Consider the following 23730-nt stretch of genomic DNA (forward strand, 5'->3'; position numbering starts at 1 on the left):
CCTGTAGTGGGATCTCCTTGAGGAAGGCGGGACGCTGGCATCGAGGGTTGCCCGTGACGATCTTCCTGCTTCTCAGCCAATCACCAAGCCAGGCCAGACGACAGTCACAGTTGAAGGAGTTAGCAAGGAGGTTACTGATGGAGAGAGCGAGAGACTATCAGTACCAGACTTAATAATTACACCAATTATGCTTTAATGCGCCGTGTGTGTATGTGTGTCTTACAGTGTAGACAGTGTTTGCAGGGTGTCGAAGGCTCCAGGGGTGATGGTAGTTAGCTGGTTGTCATAGAGAGACAGCAGTCGAACGTTGTACAGGCCAGTGAAGCTGTTGTTATGGATACAGCTGATCTTGTTGTTCCTCAACATTCTGGAATAGAGACAACAGCTTAATTGTCATATACCAATGTGAATAGATATCAAGTGTATTGAAATATGGTGATATACATAAATATCAAACATTAGGATAAAGATTTGAGGATGTGGATAAGTTTGGTCATTTATTGCGTGAGTTAGTACATGGATAGTTTCTGTGTGGAGTCCCACGAGTCTGGCAAGAGAGAATGAAGTGTCTGGGCATGTATGTTCTCATCCAGGACCTCTATACCAGGCGATGTCAGAGGAAGGCCCAAAAAATTGTCAAAGACTTCAGTCACCCAAGTCATAGACTGTTCTTTCTGCTACCGCACGGCAAGCTGTACCGGAGCGCCAAGTCTAGGTCCAAAATTCTCCTTAACAGCGTCTACCCCCAAGCCATAAGACTCCTGAACAGCTAATCAAATGGCTACCCAGACTATTTGCATTGACCCTCCCCCCACTGCTGCTACTCACAGTTTATTAATCACTTTCCCCATACAGTCACTTTCCCCATACCTACATGTACAAATTACCACGACAAACATTGACTCGGTACCGGTACACCCTGTATATAGCCTCGTCATTGTTATTTTATTGTGTTACTTTCTTTGATAAATGTTTTTACTTTAGTTTATTTACTAAGTATTTTCTTAACTCTATTTTCTTAAAACAGCATGGTTGGTTAAGGGCTTGTAAGTAAGTATTTCCTGATAAGTTCTACACCTGTTGTATTCAGCGTATGTGACAAATAAAAATGTATTTGATTTGATGTATGCATGAGTGTGTGTGCATGCATGTGCTCATGTTTGCATCACTGTTTGTGTCACTGTGTGTGTGGGTGTGTGTGTGTGTGTGTGTGTGTGTGTGGGTGTGTGTGGGTGTGTGTGGGTGTGTGTGTGTGTGTGTGTGTGTGTGTGTGTGTGTGTGTGTGTGTGTGTGTGTGTGTGTGTGTGTGTGTGTGTGTGGGTGTGTGTGTGTGTGTGTGTGTGTGTGTGTGTGTGTGTGGGTGTGGGTGTGTGTGTGTGTGTGTGTGTGTGTGTGTGGTGTGTGTGTGTGTGTGTGTGTGTGTGTGTGTGTGTGTGTGTGTGTGTGTGTGTGTGTGTGTGTGTGTGTGACTCACAGCATGCGTAGTCCCTCCAGTCCCTTGAACATTCCACTGCGGACAGAGTCCAGCTGATTGGCGGTGAGGTGGAGCTCATTGACTGACGCCGCCCCCTCGAACACCCCATCTTCGATCTCTGTGATCTTATTGTTGCTAAGGTTACTGGGAATAAATCAATTAAAGCGATTAAAAATAAGTTTAGTGAACTTCTTTGATTAAGTAAATAAGTTACCATAGCATAACATCAACTACAAGTTACATCTTTTTGAGCTGAGAGAGGGTCTTGAAGACTCCTACAGCCTCCAGTGTACTGATATCATTGTTGTTCAGACGACTGGGAAGAGAGAGGAGAAAACAGAACATGGTTAGAAAGAAACAGAAACACAGCGACGAATCCTGAAGAGGTAACAAACATTTGTAGAGATAAACCATTGACATAAATGTGTGATTAATGTGGTCCAGATGTGGTCCAGTTAAGTGTCAGGGAGGCATGTGTGTGTGTGTGTGTGTGTGTGTGTGTGTGTGTGTGTGTGTGTGTGTGTGTGTGTGTGTGTGTGTGTGTGGGGGTGTGTGTGTGTGGGTGTGTGTGTGTATGTGTGTGTGTGTGTGTGTGTGTGTGTGTGTGTGTGTGTGTGTGTGTGTGTGTGTGTGTGTGTGTGTGTGTGTGTGTGTGTGTGTGTGTGTGTGTGTGTGTGTGTGTGTGTGGTGTGTGTGTGTGTGTGTGTGTGTGTGTGTGTGTGTGTGTGTGTGTGTGTGTGTGTGTGTGTGTGTGTGTATGTGTGTGTGTTCTTACAGTTCAGTGGTAGAGGAAGGGATGTGTTCTGGTATCTTATTGAGACGTAGGTTGGAGCAGTCCACCACGTTGGACTCACAGCGACATTTAGGAGGACAGACTGGATCACTGTTACACTCATTATTCAGACGGACGTCCTCGGTGCCTGAAGACACATAACACACACAACTTGAAAAAAAACTCTGTACCTGACAGACAAAAAACACCTGCACAAAACCACCTTTTACCAAACTTGTACCTTAAGCCCAAAATACACACGGTATAAATCCAACTGGTATAAAAAGCTCACACAACACAACACATTGAGACGTCCTTACAACTCTCTGTGACACACTGGCCTTAGGAAATCCCTCTATAGGGCCACATCTAGGACGATGAACCTAAACACCTGAGGGCTAAGACACACCAATAGCGTTTGCTGGCCGAGAGTACTTAGAACTTCTGAACAGAGTGTCGGCTGTAATTTGCAATCCGAGTGCGCACTGATTTTACATGTAGAAACAGGTGAAAATGTCAGCAGTAGACGTCTACCGCCAGTGGTCCCGAAAACACAGTGCGCTAGACGATCTGCAGATGAACACTAGATCCACATTCGGTGCAATATGTGCGAGCCTTTAAAGATCAGCTCTCGCCTGGCCTACCACGACCCTAAAGGTTGGCACGTACTACCAGATGAGAGATGGGTAGTGGGAGGGAGAGAGCAGAGAGGAAAGAGGAGTGAACGAGTGATGGAGAGAGAGAGAGATAGGCCAAGAGGGAGAGAGCGGGGGAAACGGAAGGAAGAGATGAGTACTATTTTAGAGATGTGACCTAGTGGGAGCAATGGTGTGAAAAGAACAGCAGGTCCTTAAAATGCAGACCAGAGGGAGATGGAGATATTAGGAGAGATGGAGAGAAGGAGATGGAGAGAGGTGGGGAGAGGCGGGAGAGAGGGATGAGATGTCAGAGAGGATTTGGGCAGTCTAGCAGAGAGGACCCTAGAGTACAGGCCAGGGAGGAAGTGAAGTGTTTAAAAGAGAGGGAGAGAGATGGAGAAAGAGAGTGAGAGTGGGATGAGAGAGGGATGATGTCAGAGATGGCTAGGGAGAGAGGGAAGGGAATGAAGACAGGTGGGGAAGGAGGGGAGTGGCTCCAGTGCATGGGAAGATGAGTGTGATGAATATGAGAGGTGAAGGCAACGGAGAGAGTATGTGGGAGAGGCGGAGGGACAGACAGCGGGATGAAGAGAGCGAAGCAGACAGGGATAGAGGAATTCAGGGACGACGTCAGAGGGGTGTGCACTTCTACTTCCTCTTTTCTTCCCCCTCTCCCTCTCCCTCTCCCTCTCCCTCTCCCCTCTCCCTCTCCCCTCTGTCTATGAATAGAGGTGTACGTACCAGAGCCTGGAGCCACTTACATCACAACTACTCAATAATGGAGAGGCACTAGCAGCCACTCAATGTGTGTGTGTGTGTGTGTGTGTGTCTGTGTGTGTGTCTGTGTGTGTGTGTGTGTGTGTGTGTGTGTGTGTGTGTGTGTGTCTCACTCAGAGAGGATGGCTCAGTGTTCTTTTGTTAGTTAGTGTTCTGTGTCCTGTGTTCTATAGCGCTCGCACGCTCAGCCCCACCCCTAAGTGAAGTTTAGAGATGATGTCATCGTGCCACTGTAAAGAGTAGAGCCTCCAGAGCCACAGACAGAGGATGCACCTCAATACGCTTGTAAGTGGAGACGTCATAGAACGTCAAAAATTCAACATAGCTGGAGCCACCTTGCCGTTTTGAAGATGCCATCACGCTTGCTAGCAAAGAGATTTGCGATGGCTAATTAGTGATAAAATAAGTGAATTGTTTCACCTCATAGCTAGCCAAGATGCTTAACTTGCTAGCTAAAACGGTTTACAGTTAGTTAGAAATCACTTCTCCACTATTTTGCTAGCTACGGTACAGCTGCCATGTCAATAATAACCAGAAATGACAGGTGTCTCCAGTTGTGTTTATATTTTACCATTGTGACGCGCATCCATGCATATCCACTTCGTAAAGTCAAGTATTTTTCTCTCCACATCTCCTGAGGCTGTCTGAGTTGGAGCAGGTGTGACTGAGACATGTTGTTCCATTTGTTCTGCTTCTACAATACAGACAGCCTTATTGGTCTCTTTTGGACTCTGTGACAAACTGCTCAGACAGACAGGAAGCCTTGTACTGATGATGACTGAAGTCTAATGACGCTCATTACAATGGGCTGTGGACGGGACGTCACACACGCGCGCGTTGACTGAAGACTAATGATGCTCATTACAGAGCGAAGTGGAAGAACGGAAGGAAATGTCATTTCCTGCTACCCAGGAAACAAGGAAAGTTTCAGGACGTTCTTTGATCCAGCAGAGTAACTTAACTTTCATTGAGACAAGAGGAGTGACAGAGAGAGAGATAGAGGGGGAGGGAGGGAGAGAGAGAGAGAGAGAGAGAGAGAGAGAGAGAGAGAGAGAGAGACAGACAGAGAGAGAGGTAGAGAGAGAGGGAGAGAGAGAGAGGTAGAGAGAGAGGGAGAGAGAGAGAGACAGAGAGAGACAGACAGAGAGACAGAGAGAGGTAGGGAGAAACTGCATTTTAATAGACTGGAGTTTCACTGTGATTATGTTTCATAATGTCCTAGAGAGTATATTCTACAGTCCAATTATTCCCAGAATAAAACATGGAATTCCAATGTTTTTGTGAGTGTTTGTCATTATTATTTTGCATTAATCAGGCTTTCATTTGATCTTCCCAATGAATTTCCTTTCGATTCGCCTACCAATGATAGCCCTTTATCTTTCTGACACACACACAGACACTCTAATTGTGAAGTTATTTTCTTGGAAATGCTCTGTTAAGGACTCCGAAAACATCCGCTGATTGCAATCTGGGTCCTCTGGTGGGCTTTATTTTCTACCGCTAAAGAGGACCCTCTATCTTTCTATCACGCAGACTCTCTCTCTCTCCCTTTCTGTCTACCGTGCGAGTGCACACACACACACACACACACACACACGCACACACACACACACGCACACACACGCACACACACACACACACACACACACACGTAACTTTGTCTGTGAATGTGCTTGTGCCAAAGCAAATAAGACCTTCCTTCAGTCTTTATCAAAGTTAGTCTGAGTTATACAAACAGAGGTGAGGCATAGGGCCAGAGAAGGAAACACACAACTTACGGTAAAACCCAAACCTCCAGAGTTAACCCATTCCAGTTAGAAGAATAGAGGTTAAAGAAGAGGAAGAATACAAAAAGAGTGGAGGGGTGGAGCTGTGGAGAGGTGAAAAGCTAGCTAGAAAGAGTATGAAAGCGTAAACACAACCCACTCACCAGGGATGAAGTATTGTTCCTTGGCTGTGATGGAAACAAGAGAGAAGCAGTGATGTCAGTCAACACAGATATGGTAAAACAGAGTCATATATACTCACATATATATATGACTAGATGTGATACAGATAGTCATGTATGACTATATATGACTATCTTCATAAATGGCACTGGCAACTATGACTATGGTAAATATGACAATGCTATGGAGAAGCTATGAAAAGATAAAAGATCAAGATATTGTATCAGAGAATGAGGAGAGGAAGAGAAGGATGAGGGAGAGGGGTAATCAGAGAGAAAGAGAGAGGGAGAAAGACAGAAGAAAGAAAGAGAAAGTATATAGAGAGAGTGAAACACACATCAACGAAGTGGAATCCTCAGTCCATGTTTATTCACCATGGCTAGGCAGACGGTCATGTTAGATTGTAAACCAGCGTGGGCGAGAGTAGAGTTTGGAGAGAGGAGTGCCAGGCTGCCGAGCCCACTGCTCTAACACAGTACACTGGCAGAGAGACACACAGCCAGACAGAAACACTATACTGTATCCTATGGTTGCCAGAGACAGGGAGGGCCAGGGGAGTGGGATTGGGAAAATGGCAGGAGAAGGGAGGGGGCCTGGGGGCCAGGGAGAAGGGGAATGAGTATAGTAAAGGGGCCTAAGGGGGTGGGAGTGCAGTTGAGTAAAGAGGTGGGCACAGCCTAAAACCCACAATGCCTAGCAGGCAGAGGAAAAGGGCCAGGAGGTAGATAGAACTGGGGAAGAAGGAGAATGAAGAGGGTGAGGTAGGGGCAGAGAAGGGGCAGTGGTATTTGAAGTTGCCATAGACAGAGAGATAGTGGGCACAATGCTAGAGGAATTGAACATGGGCAGAAACCCTACCCACAGCGCCAGCCTTATACAGTGATGTCAGCTCTCTGTGGTGAACAGTGAAACCAGATTCACTATGTGTTAATGTGCTATAAAACCTGCTAGAGGTTGGGGGGAGGGAGGGAGGGACTACATGAAAACCCTTGGCAAGGGATAAAGTACAGTACTATCCTATGCTGTAAATAGAGAGGAAGAATGAAAAGGAAAGAGAGTATGCCTCCAGGCTGTCTGGAGGGATATTGATTGGTCTGAGTCGAGCTGGCAGAGCAGAGAGAGGGAGATTGAGAGTATTTAAGAGAGAGTGATCGCACAGAGTGGAGAACAAGGAGTGAGACAGAGAGAGAGAGATGGAGGAGAACGAGGCTAGGAGAGAGGGTGAGCAGCAAGAGAAGTAAAGGGAAGAGAAAAATGAATGGTCACAGAGGTAGATGTAGAGACCGAGGTCAGTCCCAAAACAGAGAGCGAGAGAGAGAAATAGAGAGATGGAGAAATAGAGACACAGAGAACAGCCTTCCAGATAGATACACAGAGACAGAGAGCTGGAGAGAGACAGATAACAGCATTAGTGATAGACAGAGAGAGAGTGAGAACTGGAGAGAGAGACAGAGAGCAGCCTTAAGAGATAGAGAGAGCGAGAGAGAGCGAGAGAGAGAGAGAGAGAGAGAGAGAGAGAGAGAGAGAGAGAGAGAGAGAGAGAGAGAGAGAGAGAGAGATCTGATGATCTGGTGCTTCTGTCCCCAACCAAGGAGGGCCTACAGCAGCACTTAGATCTTCTGCACAGATTCTGTCAGACCTGGGCCCCGACAGTACATCTCAGTAAGACTTGTCCCATTTTGTGAATTATTGGGTGGTGAGCAGACCCCAGACCTCACAACCATAAAAGGCAATGGGTTCTATAACTGATTCAAGTATTTTAAGCCAGATCCTAATTGGTATGTCAAATGTTATGTTCCTTTTGATGGCATTGAAGGCCTTGTCTCTCATATCGTTCACAGCTTTGTGGAAGATACCTGTGGCGCTGATGCTTAGGCCGAGGTATGTATAGTTTTTTTGTGGGCTCTAGGGCAACGGTGTCTAGATGGAATTTGTATTTGAGACTCTGCGTGCAGAATTATTCAAAAATATCCTCCATGTACAACGTAAAACACCAAATAATGCATGCAGAGCAGAATTAGACCGATACCCGCTAATTATCAAAATCCAGAAAAGAGCCGTTAAATTCTACAACCACATAAAAGGAAGCAATTCCCAAACCTTCCATACCAAAGCCATCACCTACAGAGAGGAACCTGGAGAAGAGTCCCCTAAGCAAGCTGGTCCTGGGGCTCTGTTCACAAACACAAACACACCCCACAGAGCCCCAGAAAGCAACACATTTAGACCCAACCAAATCATGAGAAAACAGAAAGATAATTACTTGACACATTGGAAAGAATTAACAAAAAAACAGAGCAAACTAGAATGCTATTTGGCCCTAAACAGAGAGTACACAGTGGCAGAATACCTGACCACTGTGACTGACCCAAACTTAAGGAAAGCTTTGACTACGGAAAGACTCAGTGAGCATAGCCTTGCTATTAAGAAAGGCCGCCTTAGGCAGACCTGCTCTCAAGAGAAGACAGGCTATGTGCACACTGCCCACAAAATGAGGTGGAAACTGAGCTGCACTTCCTAACCTCCTGCCAAATGTATGACCATATTAGAGACATATATTTCCCTCAGATTACACAGACCCACTAAGAATTCAAAAACAAACCCAATTTTGATAAACTCCCATATCTACTGGGTGAAATACCACAGTGTACCATCACAGCAGCAAGATGTGTGACCTGTTGCCACAGGAAAAGGGCAACCAGTGAAGAACAAACACCATTGTAAAAGTAACCCATATTTATGTTTATTTATTTTCCCTTTTGTACTTTAACTATTTGCACATAATATGACATTTGAAATGTCTTTATTATTTTGGAACTTTTATGAGTGTACTGTTTACTGTTTATTTGTATTGTTTATTTAACTTTATTATCTACTTCACTTGCCTTGGCAATGTTACCATATGTTTACCATGCCAATAAAGCCCTTACATTGAATTGAGAGAGAGAGAGAGATGGAGAACAGCCTTCCAGATAGATACAGAGAGAGACAGAACTGGAGAGAGACAGAGAACAGCCTTAGATATACTGTAGATAGAGAGAGAGACAGAGAACAGCCTTAGAGATAGATAGAGAGAGACAGAGAGAGAGCATCCTTAGTGATAGATACAGAGAGAGAGAGACAGAGAGAGAACAGCCTTCCAGATAGATACAGAGAGAGACAGAGAGAGAACAGCCTTCCAGATAGATACAGAGAGAGAGAGACAGAGAGAGAACAGCCTTCCAGATAGATACAGAGAGAGACAGAGAGAGAACAGCCTTCCAGATAGATACAGAGAGATAGAGACAGAGAGAGAACAGCCTTCCAGATAGATACAGAGAGAGACAGAGAGAGAACAGCCTTCCAGATAGATACAGAGAGAGAGAGACAGAGAGAGAACAGCCTTCCAGATAGAGGTGCAGACAGAGAGAGAGACAGAGAGGGAACAGCCTTCCAGATAGATACAGAGAGAAAGAGAGACAGAGAGAACAGCCTTCCAGATAGATACAGAGAGAAAGAGAGACAGAGAGAGAACAGCCTTCCAGATAGATACAGAGAGAAATAGAGACAGAGAGAGAACAGCCTTCCAGATAGAGGTGCAGACAGAGAGAGAGAGATGGAGAGAGAGACAGAGAACAGCCTTCCAGATAGAGGTGCAGACAGAGAGAGAGAGATGAAGAGAGAACAGCCTTCCAGATAGAGGTGCAGACAGAGAGAGAGAGATGGAGAGAGAGACAGAGAACAGCCTTCCAGATAGAGGTGCAGACAGAGAGAGAGAGATGAAGAGAGAACAGCCTTCCAGATAGATACAGAGACAGAGAGAGATGGAGAGAGAACAGCCTTCCAGATAGAGAGAGAACAGCCTTCCAGATAGAGAGAGAGAGAGAACAGTCTTCCAGATAGAGCGAGAGAACAGCCTTCCATAGAGAGAGAGAACAGCCTTCCAGATAGAGAGAGAACAGCCTTCCAGATAGAGAGAGAGAGAACAGTCTTCCAGATAGAGAGAGAGAGAACAGCCTTCCAGATAGAGAGAGAACAGCCTTCCAGATAGAGAGAGAACAGCCTTCCAGATAGAGCGAGAGAACAGCCTTCCAGATAGAGAACAGCCTTCCAGATAGAGAGAGAGAGAACAGCCTTCCAGATAGAGAGAGAACAGCCTTCCAGATAGAGAGAGAACAGCCTTCCAGATAGAGCGAGAGAACAGCCTTCCAGATAGAGAACAGCCTTCCAGATAGAGAGAGAGAGAACAGCCTTCCAGATAGAGAACAGCCTTCCAGATAGAGAGAGAGAGAGAACAGCCTTCCAGATAGAGAGAGAGAGAGAACAGCCTTCCAGATAGAGAACAGCCTTCCAGATAGAGAGAGAGAGAACAGCCTTCCAGATAGAGGTGCAGACAGATGCCAGTCCTCCTACCAGAGCAGCGGAACTTCTTGCTCTTGATCTGCCCGATGCGTTTGTTGGCCAAACGTCTGGGGCTGGCACAGCGGGCACCGCTGGTCTCTATTGGGTTGGAGCGCAGGTAGTCTGCCAGCCACTTCAGGTTACAGTCACAGATAAACGGGTTCTGGGCCAGGTGACTGGAAATAGTGAGGGAGGGAATTACATCTCAGGAATTGAAAAGGAGGGTAGCAAATTCCATCTCAATTACATTTTTGTAAACATTAAAAACTATATACAGAGTTCAGACATTCAATTCTCAAAAGTGTTACTTCTGATGTCCCTCGCTGTGTGACAGTTAAAATATGACAGTCTGTGCAATTGTGTGTGGCATATGAGGTGGCAATCGAGGCCTAGGGTATGTGGTTCATTTGAGTGGTCAGAACACAGTGCAGGGACAAGGTTCTTTTCACCGAATTCAGGTTAAACAAGAGGCTAGTTATAGACTGGAACAGCCCCCCCCCCAGTGTGTGTGTGTGTGTGTGTGTGTGTGTGTGTGTGTGTGTGTGTGTGTGTGTGTGTGCGTGCGTGCGTGCGTGTGTGCATGCGTGCGTGCGTGCGTGCGTGCGCGTGTGTGTGTGTGTGTGTGTGTGTGCGTGTGCGTGCGTGTGCATGTGTGTGTGTGAACACCGTCTACCCTGTCGCCAATGGGTCTCTGGGTGAGAACTGTTGTCAGATGAGCCAAGGGACAACATTATCAATCAACTTGACAGGTGTGTTTGTGTGTGTCTGAGTTTGTGTGCCTGCATATACCTATGTGTACGTGTTACACCACATAACACAATTGTTCTTGCTAAACATAAACTGACCAAGACAATCAGTCAAAACCTACTGCAGTTTGCAGTCAGTATTCATAACAGTGTTTGGTAAGGCTGCACTCGCTTGGTTGGAGGGTGTATTGGCTTGATTTTTAATTTCCTGAGGGTGCGTGTGTGTGTGTGAGTGTGTATGTGTGTGTTTTTACACAGGTCTTGTGTGTGTGTTTTTGTATGTGTGTGTGTGCGTGCATGCGCACGTATGTGTAAGCGCCCGTGTGTGTGTGTGTGTGTGTGTGTGTGTGTGTGTGTGTGTGTGTGTGTGTGTGTGTGTGTGTGTGTGTGTGTGTGTGTGTGTGTGTGTGTGTGTGTGTGTGTGTGTGTAACTCACAGCGTCTGTATAGCTCTGAGGGATGCGAAGGTGCCCTTGGCCACAGTCTGTATCTTGTTGTCATACAGAGACAGTAGGGAGAGATTCTGCAGGTCTGTGAAGGCATTGGCCCGAACACAGTGGATCTTATTGGCATTCAACAACCTGGGAGAGGGAGGTAGAAAGAGAGACAGAGAGAGAGAGAAATAGAGAAAGAGAGAGAGCGAGAGAGAGAGGGTGGGGATGGACGGAGGGAAGAAGGGAGGGAAAGAAAGTGGAAACGAGATAAGGGAGATGTGGAAAGCATCAATATAAGATGAGTGTCATCAGAGAATAACTAGTATTACTATTGTTTGTATACTTACAGTAGTTGCAGGGCATATAGTCCGTCGAACACTCCTTTGGGCAGCTCCGTGATCTTATTCCCATATAGGACTCTGTTAATATCAACCAATTGATATATTAATTAACAATCAATCAATCACCCAATCAATAAGAAATTGTATTTATGTAAAAGCAGAGTGACTCACAGTGAGTTGAGGGATCTCAGGCCCTGGAAGGCATCAGGAGCTATTTCTGATATTTGGTTATTACTGAGATCTCTGGCGAGAGTGAGAGAGAGAGAGAGAGAGAATGAGAGAGAGAGAGAGAGAGAACGAGAGAGAGAGAGAGAACGAGAGAAAGAGAACGAGAGAGAGAGAACGAGAGAGAGAGAGAGAGAGAGAGCGAGAGAACGAGAGAGAGAGAGAGAGCGAGAGAACGAGCGAGAGAGAGAGAGAGAGAGAGAGAGAGAGAGAGAGAGAGAGAGAGAGGAGGGGGGTTAAAGAGACATTCAATGTTGGAGGTTTGTCTTTAGCCTTGCCCAACTGTCATACAGTAGCTGTAACCTCTGACCCCAAGAACTCAACCAAGTCCTTACTGTACCATAACGTATTATTGAAGTTTCCAATCAAGAACTTCCTAAAGCAGCCAATGATATTTGAGCAGAGGTAGGTTGACGACACTGCCAGCCAATGAAAATCCAGAATAGTGTGATGAATGTGGTGTATTAATGGGGTGCAGGGCTGGGGTCCATATGGAACAGGCTGTCTCTGTAAATGCCTGTTAACAGAATCCACAGACCACTGGCCACAAGCTAACCACTATGTGTATGTGTGTGTGTGTGTGTGTGTGTGTGTGTGTGTGTGTGTGTGTGTGTGTGTGTGTGTGTGTGTGTGTGTGTGTGTGTGTGTGTGTGTGTGTGTGTGTGTGGTGTGTGTGTGTGTGTGTGTGTGTGTGTGTGTGTGTGTGTGTGTGTGTGCGTATGAGTGCATGTGTGCGTATGAGTGTGTGTGTGTGCGTGTGTATGAGTGTGTGTGTGTGCGTATGAGTGTGTGTGTGTGTGTTAATGGAGTGCGCAGTGAAAAAGGGAAATCATTAAAGTGAAATCGTCATGTGGTCTTTAAGATGTGAAATTATCCCATTTGAGGCTAATGTTAAACTAAGTGTAAAATAAGTAGCTATTTGTCTTTTTGCAAAAGCCTGATGTTTCATGGAAAATAAAGGTTACAGACACACTCCTGTCATGTGCCAGGGGAACAACAGTTCATATATGGGGTCATACAAACTGGGCCAAGGTGAGAGCGTGTCTGTTAGTGTGTTTACACAGTGGGTTGACCTGTCACCTATTTTATATCTAAAGGGATCTTTTAAGGATCTGTAGTGATCTGTCTTATTAGAGTGTGTTATTATTATTATTATTATTGTTATTGTATTAGAGGCTACAGGCTTTATTCTAGATCCGGAGCGGTTCCTTTTAATAACATTGAGACAACATACTTGTATTGTCAAAACAAACACTACAATGCAGGAGTAGCAGAAAATCTCAACTCACTCTCCTATCATATCTGAGCGTATGAGTGATTGAAGTGTGTGGGGGGGGGGGGGTAGGAAGGCAGGGGGGGCGTACCACCCTCTGCAGAGCCTTGCAGTCTGCGGTGGGGGAGTTGCAGTATCAGGCGGTGATGCAGCCCGACCGTATGCCCTCGATGGTGCTCATGTAGAACACTGTGAGGGCCCTCGGGGATAGGCACGACAGTCGCCGAAGTCCACAATCAGCTCCTTTGTTTTGCTGACATTGAGGGAGAGGTTGTTTACCTGACACCACACCGTCAGAGTACCTACCTCCTCTGTGAACTTGATGATGGAGTTGGAACTATGTGATGCCACGCAGTCGAGGGTATACAGGGAGTACAGGAAGGGACTAAGGACACACCCTTGTGGGGTCCCCCGTGTTGAAGATCAGTGTGGAGGAGATCATTTTGCCTACCTTCACCACCTGGGGACTGCCTGTCAGGAAGTCCAGGACTCAGTTGCATAAGGAGGAGTTCAGTCCCAGGGCCAGAGCTTTGTGGTGAGCTTAGAGGGCACTACGGTATTGAAGGCCGAGCTGTAGATAATGAACATTCCATTTGTCCAGGTGGGTGAGGGCAGTGTGCAGTGTAATGGCGATTGCAATGGGCGGTAGGGGAATTGGAGAGGGTCGAGTGTGTCGGCTTAGGAGGAGGTGGTGTAGTCTTTGACTAGCCTCTCGAGGCACTTCATGATGACGGAAGTGACAGAAGTGAGTACTACGGTTGGTAAGGTAATTCAGTACAGTTACTTTCCCTTTCTTGGGCATGGGGATGATAGTGGACATCTTGAAGCTGGTGGGGATAACACCCTGAGCTTAAGAGAAAATGTCAGAAAACACAACAGCTTGCTGGTCTGCACATGCTCTGAGGGCGCGGCTAGGGATGCCGGCAGCTGGACCGGCAGCCCTGCGAGGGTTAACACGCTTGAATAACTTGCATGCGTCCTCCGTGGAGACCGTAGGCATGTATCCCTCGTTGTCCTCAGGGGCTCTCCTCGGCAGCTCAGTTGTTATGCTCGAAGCGTGAGAAAAAGATGCTTAGCTCATCTGGTAGGGTGGCGTTAATGTCTGCGACGTGACTGGCTTTCTTTTTGTCATCCGTGATGAGTAGAAGCCTCTGCCACATACAACTCGTGTCTGACCCAATGGCTAGCAGGCATAAGTAGGGCAGAAAGGAGAGGATCAAACCTCAGTCTTCATTCCAGCACTCGCTAGTTGTGACCAGTAGCCCATGTATTTTAAGAGTAGGCTGGTTAGCGGGTAGTTGGTGAGGCTGAAATACTACTGGACCACCCCCGTAAGTAGGGCAGAAAGGGGGAGAGAAAAAGAGGAGGAGAGGAGGAACAAACCCTCAGTCTTCATTCCAGCACTCTTTCATTTCCCCCATATCATATAATATAAGCATCATATCCATAATCATCTCTGCCACAGTTTACAGTGCGCCTTCGCAGTCAGACAGACACTCTAACCAGGCTGAGAATACCAGCGAGTAGCACTGAAACATGAGAGGTGTTATTACTGTGGAGAGGTTTCAGCTTGTAGCGTTCTGTAGCCTTCTGCAGCCATCACCCCTGTACCTCTTCCTGCTCTTAGTCTGGACATGGTAGTTTGGGGTTGTGACATGAAACTGAGAAGTGTACTTTGTGTACTTCAGCCCTAGAGGAAGTGTACTTAGTGTACTTCAGCCCTAGAGGAAGTGTACTTAGTGTACTTCAGCCCTAGAGGAAGTGTACTTAGTGTACTTCAGCCCTAGAGGAAGTGTACTTAGTGTACTTCAGCCCTAGAGGAAGTGTACTTAGTGTACTTCAGCTCTATAGAGCAGCGTATATACTTACATCCTGCGCAGCTTCTTGTAGGGAGAGAAGGTTCCGGGAGGAACTGACTTGATCCCATTCTGCTCCAGACGACTAGAGAGGAAAGGAGAAAAGATGGGGAAAAGAGAGATATAGATACCATCAGGTCATAAACCAACAACAGAGTCCACTATAGAAACAAACAGAGTAGTCATACATCACTGCCGACACATGGTAATTGGTCAGCTGTTGCCAACTACCTTAATCCCTGCTATGTGTATGTGTGTGTGTGTCTCTGTGCGTGCACATGCATCTGCGTGTCCGTGTCTGTGTGTGTGGGTGTCTCTGTGTGCGTGCACGTGCATCTACGTGTGTCTTTCCCCTCCCCTGGTTCATTAATAAAGATCTCTTCCTGTCCTGTGTGTGAGTCATAACATCTCCTCTGAAAAAATAAACAGGTCTGGAAGAGAGAGGACCAGGGAGAGACATGGAGGAGAGAGGAACAGGGAGAGACATGGAGGAGAGAGGAACAGGAAGAGACATGGAGGAGAGAGGAACAGGGAGAGACATGGAGGAGAGAGGAACAGGGAGAGACACGGAGGAGAGAGGAACAGGGAGACATGGAGGAGAGAGGAACAGGAAGAGACATGGAGGAGAGAGGAACAGGGAGAGACATGGAGGAGAGAGGAACAGGGAGAGACACGGAGGAGAGAGGAACAGGGAGAGACACGGAGGAGAGAGGAACAGGAAGAGACATGGAGGAGAGAGGAACAGGGAGAGACATGGAGGAGAGAGGAACAGGGAGAGACACGGAGGAGAGAGGAACAGGGAGACATGGAGGAGAGAGGAACAGGGAGAGACATGGAGGAGAGAGGAACAGGGAGACATGGAGGAGAGAGGACCAGGGAGAGACACGGAGGAGAGAGGAACAGGGAGAGACATGGAGGAGAGAGGAACAGGGAGAGACACGGAGGAGAGAGGAACAGGGAGAGACATGGAGGAGAGAGGAACAGGAAGAGACATGGAGGAGAGAGGAACAGGGAGAGACATGGAGGAGAGAGGACCAGGGAGAGACACGGAGGAGAGAGGAACAGGGAGAGACATGGAAGAGAGAGGAACAGGGAGAGACACGGAGGAGAGAGGAACAGGGAGACATGGAGGAGAGAGGAACAGGGAGAGACATGGAGGAGAGAGGAACAGGGAGACATGGAGGAGAGAGGACCAGGGAGAGACACGGAGGAGAGAGGAACAGGGAGAGACATGGAGGAGAGAGGAACAGGGAGAGACACGGAGGAGAGAGGAACAGGGAGAGACATGGAGGAGAGAGGAACAGGAAGAGACATGGAGGAGAGAGGAACAGGGAGAGACATGGAGGAGAGAGGACCAGGGAGAGACACGGAGGAGAGAGGAACAGGGAGAGACATGGAAGAGAGAGGAACAGGAAGAGACATGGAGGAGAGAGGAACAGGGAGAGACATGGAGGAGAGAGGACCAGGGAGAGACATGGAGGAGAGAGGAACAGGGAGAGACACGGAGGAGAGAGGAACAGGGAGACATGGAGGAGAGAGGAACAGGGAGAGACACGGAGGAGAGAGGAACAGGGAGAGACATGGAGGAGAGAGGAACAGGGAGAGACACGGAGGAGAGAGGAACAGGGAGACATGGAGGAGAGAGGAACAGGGAGAGACACGGAGGAGAGAGGAACAGGGAGAGACACGGAGGAGAGAGGAACAGGGAGAGACACGGAGGAGAGAGGAACAGGGAGACAAGGAGGAGAGAGGAACAGGGAGAGACACGGAGGAGAGAGGAACAGGGAGAGACATGGAGGAGAGAGGAACAGGGAGAGACATGGAGGAGAGAGGAACAGGGAGAGACACGGAGGAGAGAGGAACAGGGAGAGACATGGAGGAGAGAGGAACAGGGAGAGACATGGAGGAGAGAGGAACAGGAAGAGACACGGAGGAGAGAGGAACAGGGAGACATGGAGGAGAGAGGAACATGCTGGAGACTCCAGACATCACAGATCACAAAAGTGTGTGTGGCACTGCTCTCTGTCTCTGTCTCTTACTCTCTCACTCACACACACACTATCTAACGGTGGAAACTGAGAGTCACAGATGTACTGTAATCAGACTCAGATGTTAAGGAGAAGCAGGCCTTGAAGCTAGTAAGGACTGGGCTCTGAACCCTGTTGTGTGTGTGCGTGTACAAGGCTGCCAGTGTGTGTGTGTGTGTGTGTGTGTGTGTGTGTGTGTGTGTGTGTGTGTGTGTGTGTGTGTGTGTGTGTGTGTGTGTGTGTGTGTGTGTGTGTGTGTGTGTGTGTGTGTGTGTGTGTGTGTGTGTGTGTGTGTGTGTGTGTGTGCATGTGGTTGAGTGGTGGTGTGGCAGGGCATGCAGACAGCTGTCTCTCTCCTGCTCTGTTCCAGTCCTTTAACCCATCTAAGTCTCATTAAGCCCAGTTTTAAAAGCTGTCAACTGACCCACAGATAAACAGCCAAGGCTGGGGCAGCATGGATCTGGATATGGCCATGGCAGAGGCTGGGATTGGACTGGGGTAGGGCGAGAGCTGGTAAATATGAATGGGTCTAGAGAGAGGGCTGGGAAAGTTGGGGTTTGGGTTTTGGGACCAAATGGGTGGAGTGATAGGAATGAGGCCCAGCAGTAAATCAAATCAAATCAAAATGTATTGGTCACGTACACATATTTTGTAGATGTTATCGCAGGTGTAGTGAAATGTTTATGTTCCTAGCTCCAACAGTGTTGTAATACCTAACAATACAAAACAATACATGCAAATACAAAAAATGTAACTCATAAATTAGGAAATGTAGAAATATTAGAACGAGCAATATCAGTGTGGAATATAAATCTATATGTATATGATGGTGTGTATAGACATTATGGACAGTATATGAATAGAAAAGGTGTGTACAGCAGTAGTTGAGATGAGCCTTGACTAGAATACAGTATACACATGTGAAGTGGGTAAAACAGTATGTAAACATTATTAAAGTGACCAGTGTTTAATGACTATGTACATACAGAAGCCGGCTAGTAACATTGATTAAAGTTCAGGGCAGGGTACAAAGCGGTGGCCGGCTAGTGGTGACTATTTAACAGTTTGATTGACTGGAGATAGAAAATATTTTTCAGTCTCTCGGTCCAAGCTTTGATGCACTCTGCCTTCTAGATGGTAGCGGGGTGAACAGGCCTTGGCTCGGGTGGCTGAGGTCCTTGATGATCTTCTTGGCCTTCCTGTGACACCAGGTGATGTAGATGTCCTGGAGGACAGGCAGTGTGCCCATGGTGATGCACCACCCTCTGAATATCCCTGCTGTTTCGGCGGTGCAGTTGCAATGCCAGGCGGTGATACAGCCCGACAGGATGCTCTCAATGGTGCATCTGTAGATGTTAGTGAGGGTCTTAGTGGCCAAGCCAAATTTCTTCAGCCTCCTGAGGTTGAAGAGGCGCTGTTGCGCCTACTTCACCATACTGTCTGTGTGGGTGGACCAATTCAGGTTGTCAGTGATGTGATAGCTGAGAAACGTGAAGCTTTTCAGCCTCTTCAATACGGCCCCGTCGATGTGAATGGGAGCGTGCTCCCTCTGCTGTCTCCTGAAGTCCACGATCAGCTCCTTCATTTTGTTGACGTTGGGTGAGAGGTTATTTCCTGGCACCACTCCCCCAGGGCCCTCACCTCCTCCCTGTCGGCTGTCTCATCATTGTTGGTAATCAGTCCTACCACTGTTGTGTCATCTGCAAACTTCTTGACTGAGTTGGAGACATGCGTGGCCACACAGTCATGGGTGAACAGGAAGTACAATAGGGGGCTGGGCACTCAATCTTGTGGGGCCCCAGTGTTGAGGATCAGCGTAGCGGAGGAGTTGTTTCCTACCTTCACCACCTGGGGTCGGCACGTAAGGAAGTTTAGGACCCAGTTGCACAGGGCGGGTTTCAGACCCAGGGCACCGAGCTTAGTGATGAGCTTGGAGGGAACTATGATGTTGAGCTGTAGTCGATGAACAGCATTCTTATATAGGTTTTCAGTGCAATGGTGATTGCGTCATCCGTGGATCTGTTGGGGCAGTAAGCAAATTGAAGTGGGTCTAGGGTGTCGGGAAAGGTGGAGGTGATATGATCCTTAACTAGCCTCTCAAAGCACTTCATGATGACAGAAGTGAGTGTGGCACTGTGTTTTCCTCGAAGCGGGCAAAGAAGGTGTTTAGCTTGTCCGGGATCAAGGCATCAGTGTCTGTGACGTGGCTGGTTTTCCCTTTATAATCTGTGATTGTCTGGAGTCCCTGCCACAAACGTCTCTTGTCTGAGCCTTTGAATTGCGACTCCACTTTGTCTCTGTACTGACGTTTTGCCTGTTTGATTGCCTTACAGAGGGCATAGCTGGACTGTTTGTACTCGTCCATGTTCCCAGTCACCTTGACGTGGTTATATGTGGTGGTTCGCGCTTTCAGTTTTGAGTGAATGCTGCCATCTGTCCAGGGTTTTTGGTTTGGATAAGTTCTGTCACAGTAGGAACAACATCCTCTATGCACTTCCTGATGAACTCAGTCAACGAGTCAGTGTATACGTCAATACTATTCTGAGGCAACCCAGACATTTTTATTGAACCTTTATTTTGACATGAGGGGCACTGTATACTTAAGCAAAGACAAATCCAAATTGTCGGTCCCTAATGACTTCTTGATGTCAATACCTATTAAGGCAGCAAGAAATTCTGTTTCTGTGAGTTGCCAAAAAGATAAACCCTGACTACCATTTCCCAAGTCACGTGAAGTTGACTGATCATCCATCCAGGCAACTGGAGGCTGTATGTGGGAAGAACAGTCAACTGACTGGACAAGACCAGCATGACCACCATTTCTTTCAAAGGGATCACTAACTGAGTCTGTCATAGCGCTAAGGAAGTAATTTGATTGTTTGACCGAGACAGTGCATCTATTTCTCAATTGCCTAAATAGCAGCCAATCAGCTAACGATACAGTTTGTCTAGTCTTGGCTCAGGCTTGATTTCTTTTCAAGAGGAGGTCTGAGAGTACCATGGGGTAGTTCAGTTTTTGACTCTGAGTTGCTTGAGTTGGCATGTTTATCAGCCAGAGAGGTAAAAATGGATGAGAAGTGCTCTGAAATAAAATACTCTATCCCGGTCAGCGTGATCAAAACAATCTTGAGCATAGATTCCGATTGGTCAGACAAATACTGAACAGTCCTTACAACAGGTACTTCCTGTTTAAGTTTCTGCCAGTACCACAGTGTTAAGCCTTATTTCAAAACACTTCCAAGGATATTATCAGTTTCAGCCTTATTTCAAAACACTTCCAAGGATATTATCAGTTTCAGCCTTATTTCAAAACACTTCCAAGGATATTATCAGTTTCAGCATTATTTCAAAACACTTTCAGGGATATTATCAGTTTCAGCCTTATTGCAAAACACTTCCAGGGATATTATCAGTTTCAGCCTTATTTCAAAACACTTCCAAGGATATTATCAGTTTCAGCCTTATTTCAAAACACTTCCAAGGATATTATCAGTTTCAGCCTTATTTCAAAACACTTCCAGGGATATTATCAGTTTCAGCCTTATTTCAAAACACTTCCAGGGATATTATCAGTTTCAGCCTTATTTCAAAACACTTCCAGGGATATTATCAGTTTCAGCCTTATTTCAAAACACTTCCAGGGATATTATCAGTTTCAGCCTTATTTCAAAACACTTCCAGGGATATTATCAGTGTTTCAGAGCCACATATTTAAAATAGTAAAAGAGCCACATGCGCATAATTTCAAGAACATTCGAATAACAAAGCCACTCCTGTTCACAAGTCCAGCTGCATGCTGTAATAGGGCGTCTAGTTTGATAAAATATGATTTTAAACCTGGCTAGATAAGCAGAGCAGACAGCTTTCGACTGTAGAGTCTGACTCAAAGTGTGATTGGACTGAACAGGATAAATCCCACATACTTTTAATGCTGTAGGATTCTGTTACTGCCTGCTGACCAGAGTAGATTTACACACACACACTATGGTTAGGGACTTAGGCTAAATGTCAATTTGCAGTGTGTGTGTGTGTGTGTGTGTGTGTGTGTGTGCGTGTGTGTGTGTGTGTGTGTGTGTGTGTGTGTGTGTGTGTGTGTGTGTGTGTGTGTGTGTGTGTGTGTGTGTGTGTGTGTGTGTGTGTGTGTCCATTAATGGGAAGTAAATGGTACATGTTGAGTTTTTGCGTACTCAATGACTTCCCTCAATAACACAGTTTCAAGTTTCCATATATTTAATTGAAGAATGTTCTGGTTCAAAGCTATGGGCCTTCATTTATGGACAGATAGAGCTGTATAATTGACATTCTTAGGATAGCTGTGATTCCAGACCACAGATTCCTGCGGTAGTCATGTTCTCTCTGTGTGTGTGTGTGTGTGTGTGTGTGTGTGTGTGTGTGTGTGTGTGTGTGTGTGTGTGTGTGTGTGTGTGTGTGTGTGTGACAGCATTGTGGTCTCATGTCCCCACAGTGAGTCAGGGTGTTTTGCCAAGTGGCTTTAGTTCCATCTATCATCATGTCTGGAGCAGGAGATCCCAGGGTACTGTAGAAAACACTGTCTGGAGAACAAGCTGAGTGTGTGTGAGTTTGAGATTGTGTCCGAAGAAGTTTGAGAAGTGCATTAAGTGTGTGAATGGGTTTTATCATATAGGAGTGTGTCTGAGTGTGTGTCTGAGCGTGTGTCTGAGTATGTTAGTGTGGGACAAAAGCCTTCCAGACAGCATTCATCTCTCCATCCCCCTTCTCAAATCAGTACATCCAAGGACTGTTTCCAACATGAAAAAAGACCACAGGTGACAAACGTGAGATTAAAGGAGGCACAGAGGAATCAATCAGGGTCAGGCCACACACACACACACACACACACACACACACACACACACACACACACACACACACACACACACACACACACACACACACACACACACACACACACACACACACACACACACACACACACACACACACACACATATTGATTCCTCTGTCCTCCAGCCCAAGCCTGAGGCCTTCATCCATCCATCCCTCTCTATCCCTCCATCCCTCCCTCCCTCTCTATCCCTCCATCCCTCCCTCCCTCTCTATCGCTCCATCCCTCCTTTTCCAGTCAACCAAGCAAAGATAAACAATCTCTATAAGTAGCCTTGACATGGAGAATCAATGCCTGTCGTCGACCCATTCATCAGGTGTCTGTCTCTGTGTGTATAATATTATCAATAGTTGTAATTCTATTCATTAGGCATGGGTTTTCATTTGGGCTGAGAGAGACAGGGTGACATACACACAATGGAGTCTCCTCTAAGGACACATGCTCTATGAGACAGAAAGACTCATGTTGTAGCCACCAGGAAACAACCGAGACATTTTCACAAACAACTGCATTACTATCAGTGTTAAAAGCATAACATTTTTACCAAAACCTCTCATTATGTGAGGTCCTTGAGAAGACGGCAATAATTTACACGTTTAAAATAAACCGTATGTGTGATTTACATCTGCAGTAAAATGTAGAGCCCTGTTCTATGTGAAGTACTGAGAATGTTACGGCATGGTCTGTTTTTGGAAAGAAATTGGCTGTATCTTTACAGTTGCCAACAGTCAGACCCCTAGTGAGATAAATAAAAAGACTGAGTCCGTCTAACACAGATACACAGTACACTAACCTCTCAGGGGCTGAGACCCACATTCCAAACAGGTATACCAGGAACAGACTAACTAACTAACTACAGACCCACCGTCCTAACAGGTCTACCAGGAACAGACTAACTAACTAACTAACTACAGACCCACAGTCCTAACAGGTCTACCAGGAACAGACTAACTAATTACAAACCCACAGTCCTAACAGGTCTACCAGGAACAGACTAACTAACTACAGACCCACAGTCCTAACAGGTCTACCAGGAACAGACTAACTAACTACAGACCCACAGTCCTAACAGGTCTACCAGGTACAGACTAACTAACTAACTAACTACAGACCCACAGTCCTAACAGGTCTACCAGGAACAGACTAACTAACTACAGACCCACAGTCCTAACAGGTCTACCAGGTACAGACTAACTAACTAACTAACTACAGACCCACAGTCCTAACAGGTCTACCAGGAACAGACTAACTAACTACAGACCCACAGTCCTAACAGGCCTACCAGGAACAGACTAACTAACTAACTACAGACCCACAGTCCTAACAGGTCTACCAGGAACAGACTAACTAACTACAAACCCACAGTCCTAACAGGTCTACCAGGAACAGACTAACTAACTACAAACCCACAGTCCTAACAGGCTTACCAGGAACAAAGTAACTAACTACAGACCCACAGTCCTAACAGGCCTACCAGGAACAGACTGAACTAACTAACTACAGACCCACAGTCCTAACAGGTCTACCAGGAACAGACTGACTAACTAACTACAGACCCACAGTCCTAACAGGCCTACCAGGTACAGACTGAACTAACTAACTACAGACCCACAGTCCTAACAGGCCTACCAGGAACAGACTAACTAACTTACTTCAGACCCACAGTCCTAACAGGCCTACCAGGAACAGACTGACTAACTAACTACAGACCCACCGTCCTAACAGGCCTACCAGGAACAGACTGACTAACTAACTACAGACCCACAGTCCTAACAGGTCTACCAGGAACAGACTAACTGTCACGTCCTGAACAGCAGAGGGCGTATTGCTTAGTCTTGGTCAGGATGTTGCAGGTGGTTTGTGTTTGTTGAATGTTGTGTTGGTGATTGGGACTTCCAATTGAAGGCAGGTGTGTATAGTTGCCTTTGATTGGAAGTCCTATATAGGTGTGTGTGTTTGTCTTTGGGGTTGT

General features: G+C 46.5%; 1 protein-coding gene across 8 annotated transcripts in view; it reads right to left on the reverse strand.

The window, feature by feature from the left end:
- The window catches only part of LOC106612875 (slit homolog 1 protein), a 158040-nt gene that overhangs the window by 29574 nt on the left and 104736 nt on the right, over nucleotides 1-23730 (reverse strand). For 5 of the 8 annotated variants that reach the window (XM_014214514.3, XM_014214483.3, XM_014214496.3 and 2 more), the window contains exons 10-20: nucleotides 14878-14949; nucleotides 11682-11753; nucleotides 11517-11588; nucleotides 11173-11316; nucleotides 10003-10166; nucleotides 5592-5615; nucleotides 2250-2394; nucleotides 1716-1790; nucleotides 1475-1618; nucleotides 224-367; nucleotides 1-134 (exon numbers count right to left, since the gene is read on the reverse strand). The exon at nucleotides 1-134 is cut by the window's left edge and continues 33 nt beyond it. In XM_014214514.3, the coding sequence (XP_014069989.1) occupies nucleotides 1-134; nucleotides 224-367; nucleotides 1475-1618; nucleotides 1716-1790; nucleotides 2250-2394; nucleotides 5592-5615; nucleotides 10003-10166; nucleotides 11173-11316; nucleotides 11517-11588; nucleotides 11682-11753; nucleotides 14878-14949 (1190 nt within the window). The remainder of the gene's footprint in view (nucleotides 135-223; nucleotides 368-1474; nucleotides 1619-1715; nucleotides 1791-2249; nucleotides 2395-5591; nucleotides 5616-10002; nucleotides 10167-11172; nucleotides 11317-11516; nucleotides 11589-11681; nucleotides 11754-14877; nucleotides 14950-23730) is intronic. The other 3 variants (XM_014214505.3, XM_014214525.3, XM_014214553.3) reach the window with 1 other exon arrangement.

Source organism: Salmo salar, chromosome 01, assembly GCF_965601325.2.
Source record: "Salmo salar chromosome 01, fSalSal1, whole genome shotgun sequence".
In the NCBI taxonomy this organism is placed as follows: domain Eukaryota; kingdom Metazoa; phylum Chordata; class Actinopteri; order Salmoniformes; family Salmonidae; genus Salmo; species Salmo salar.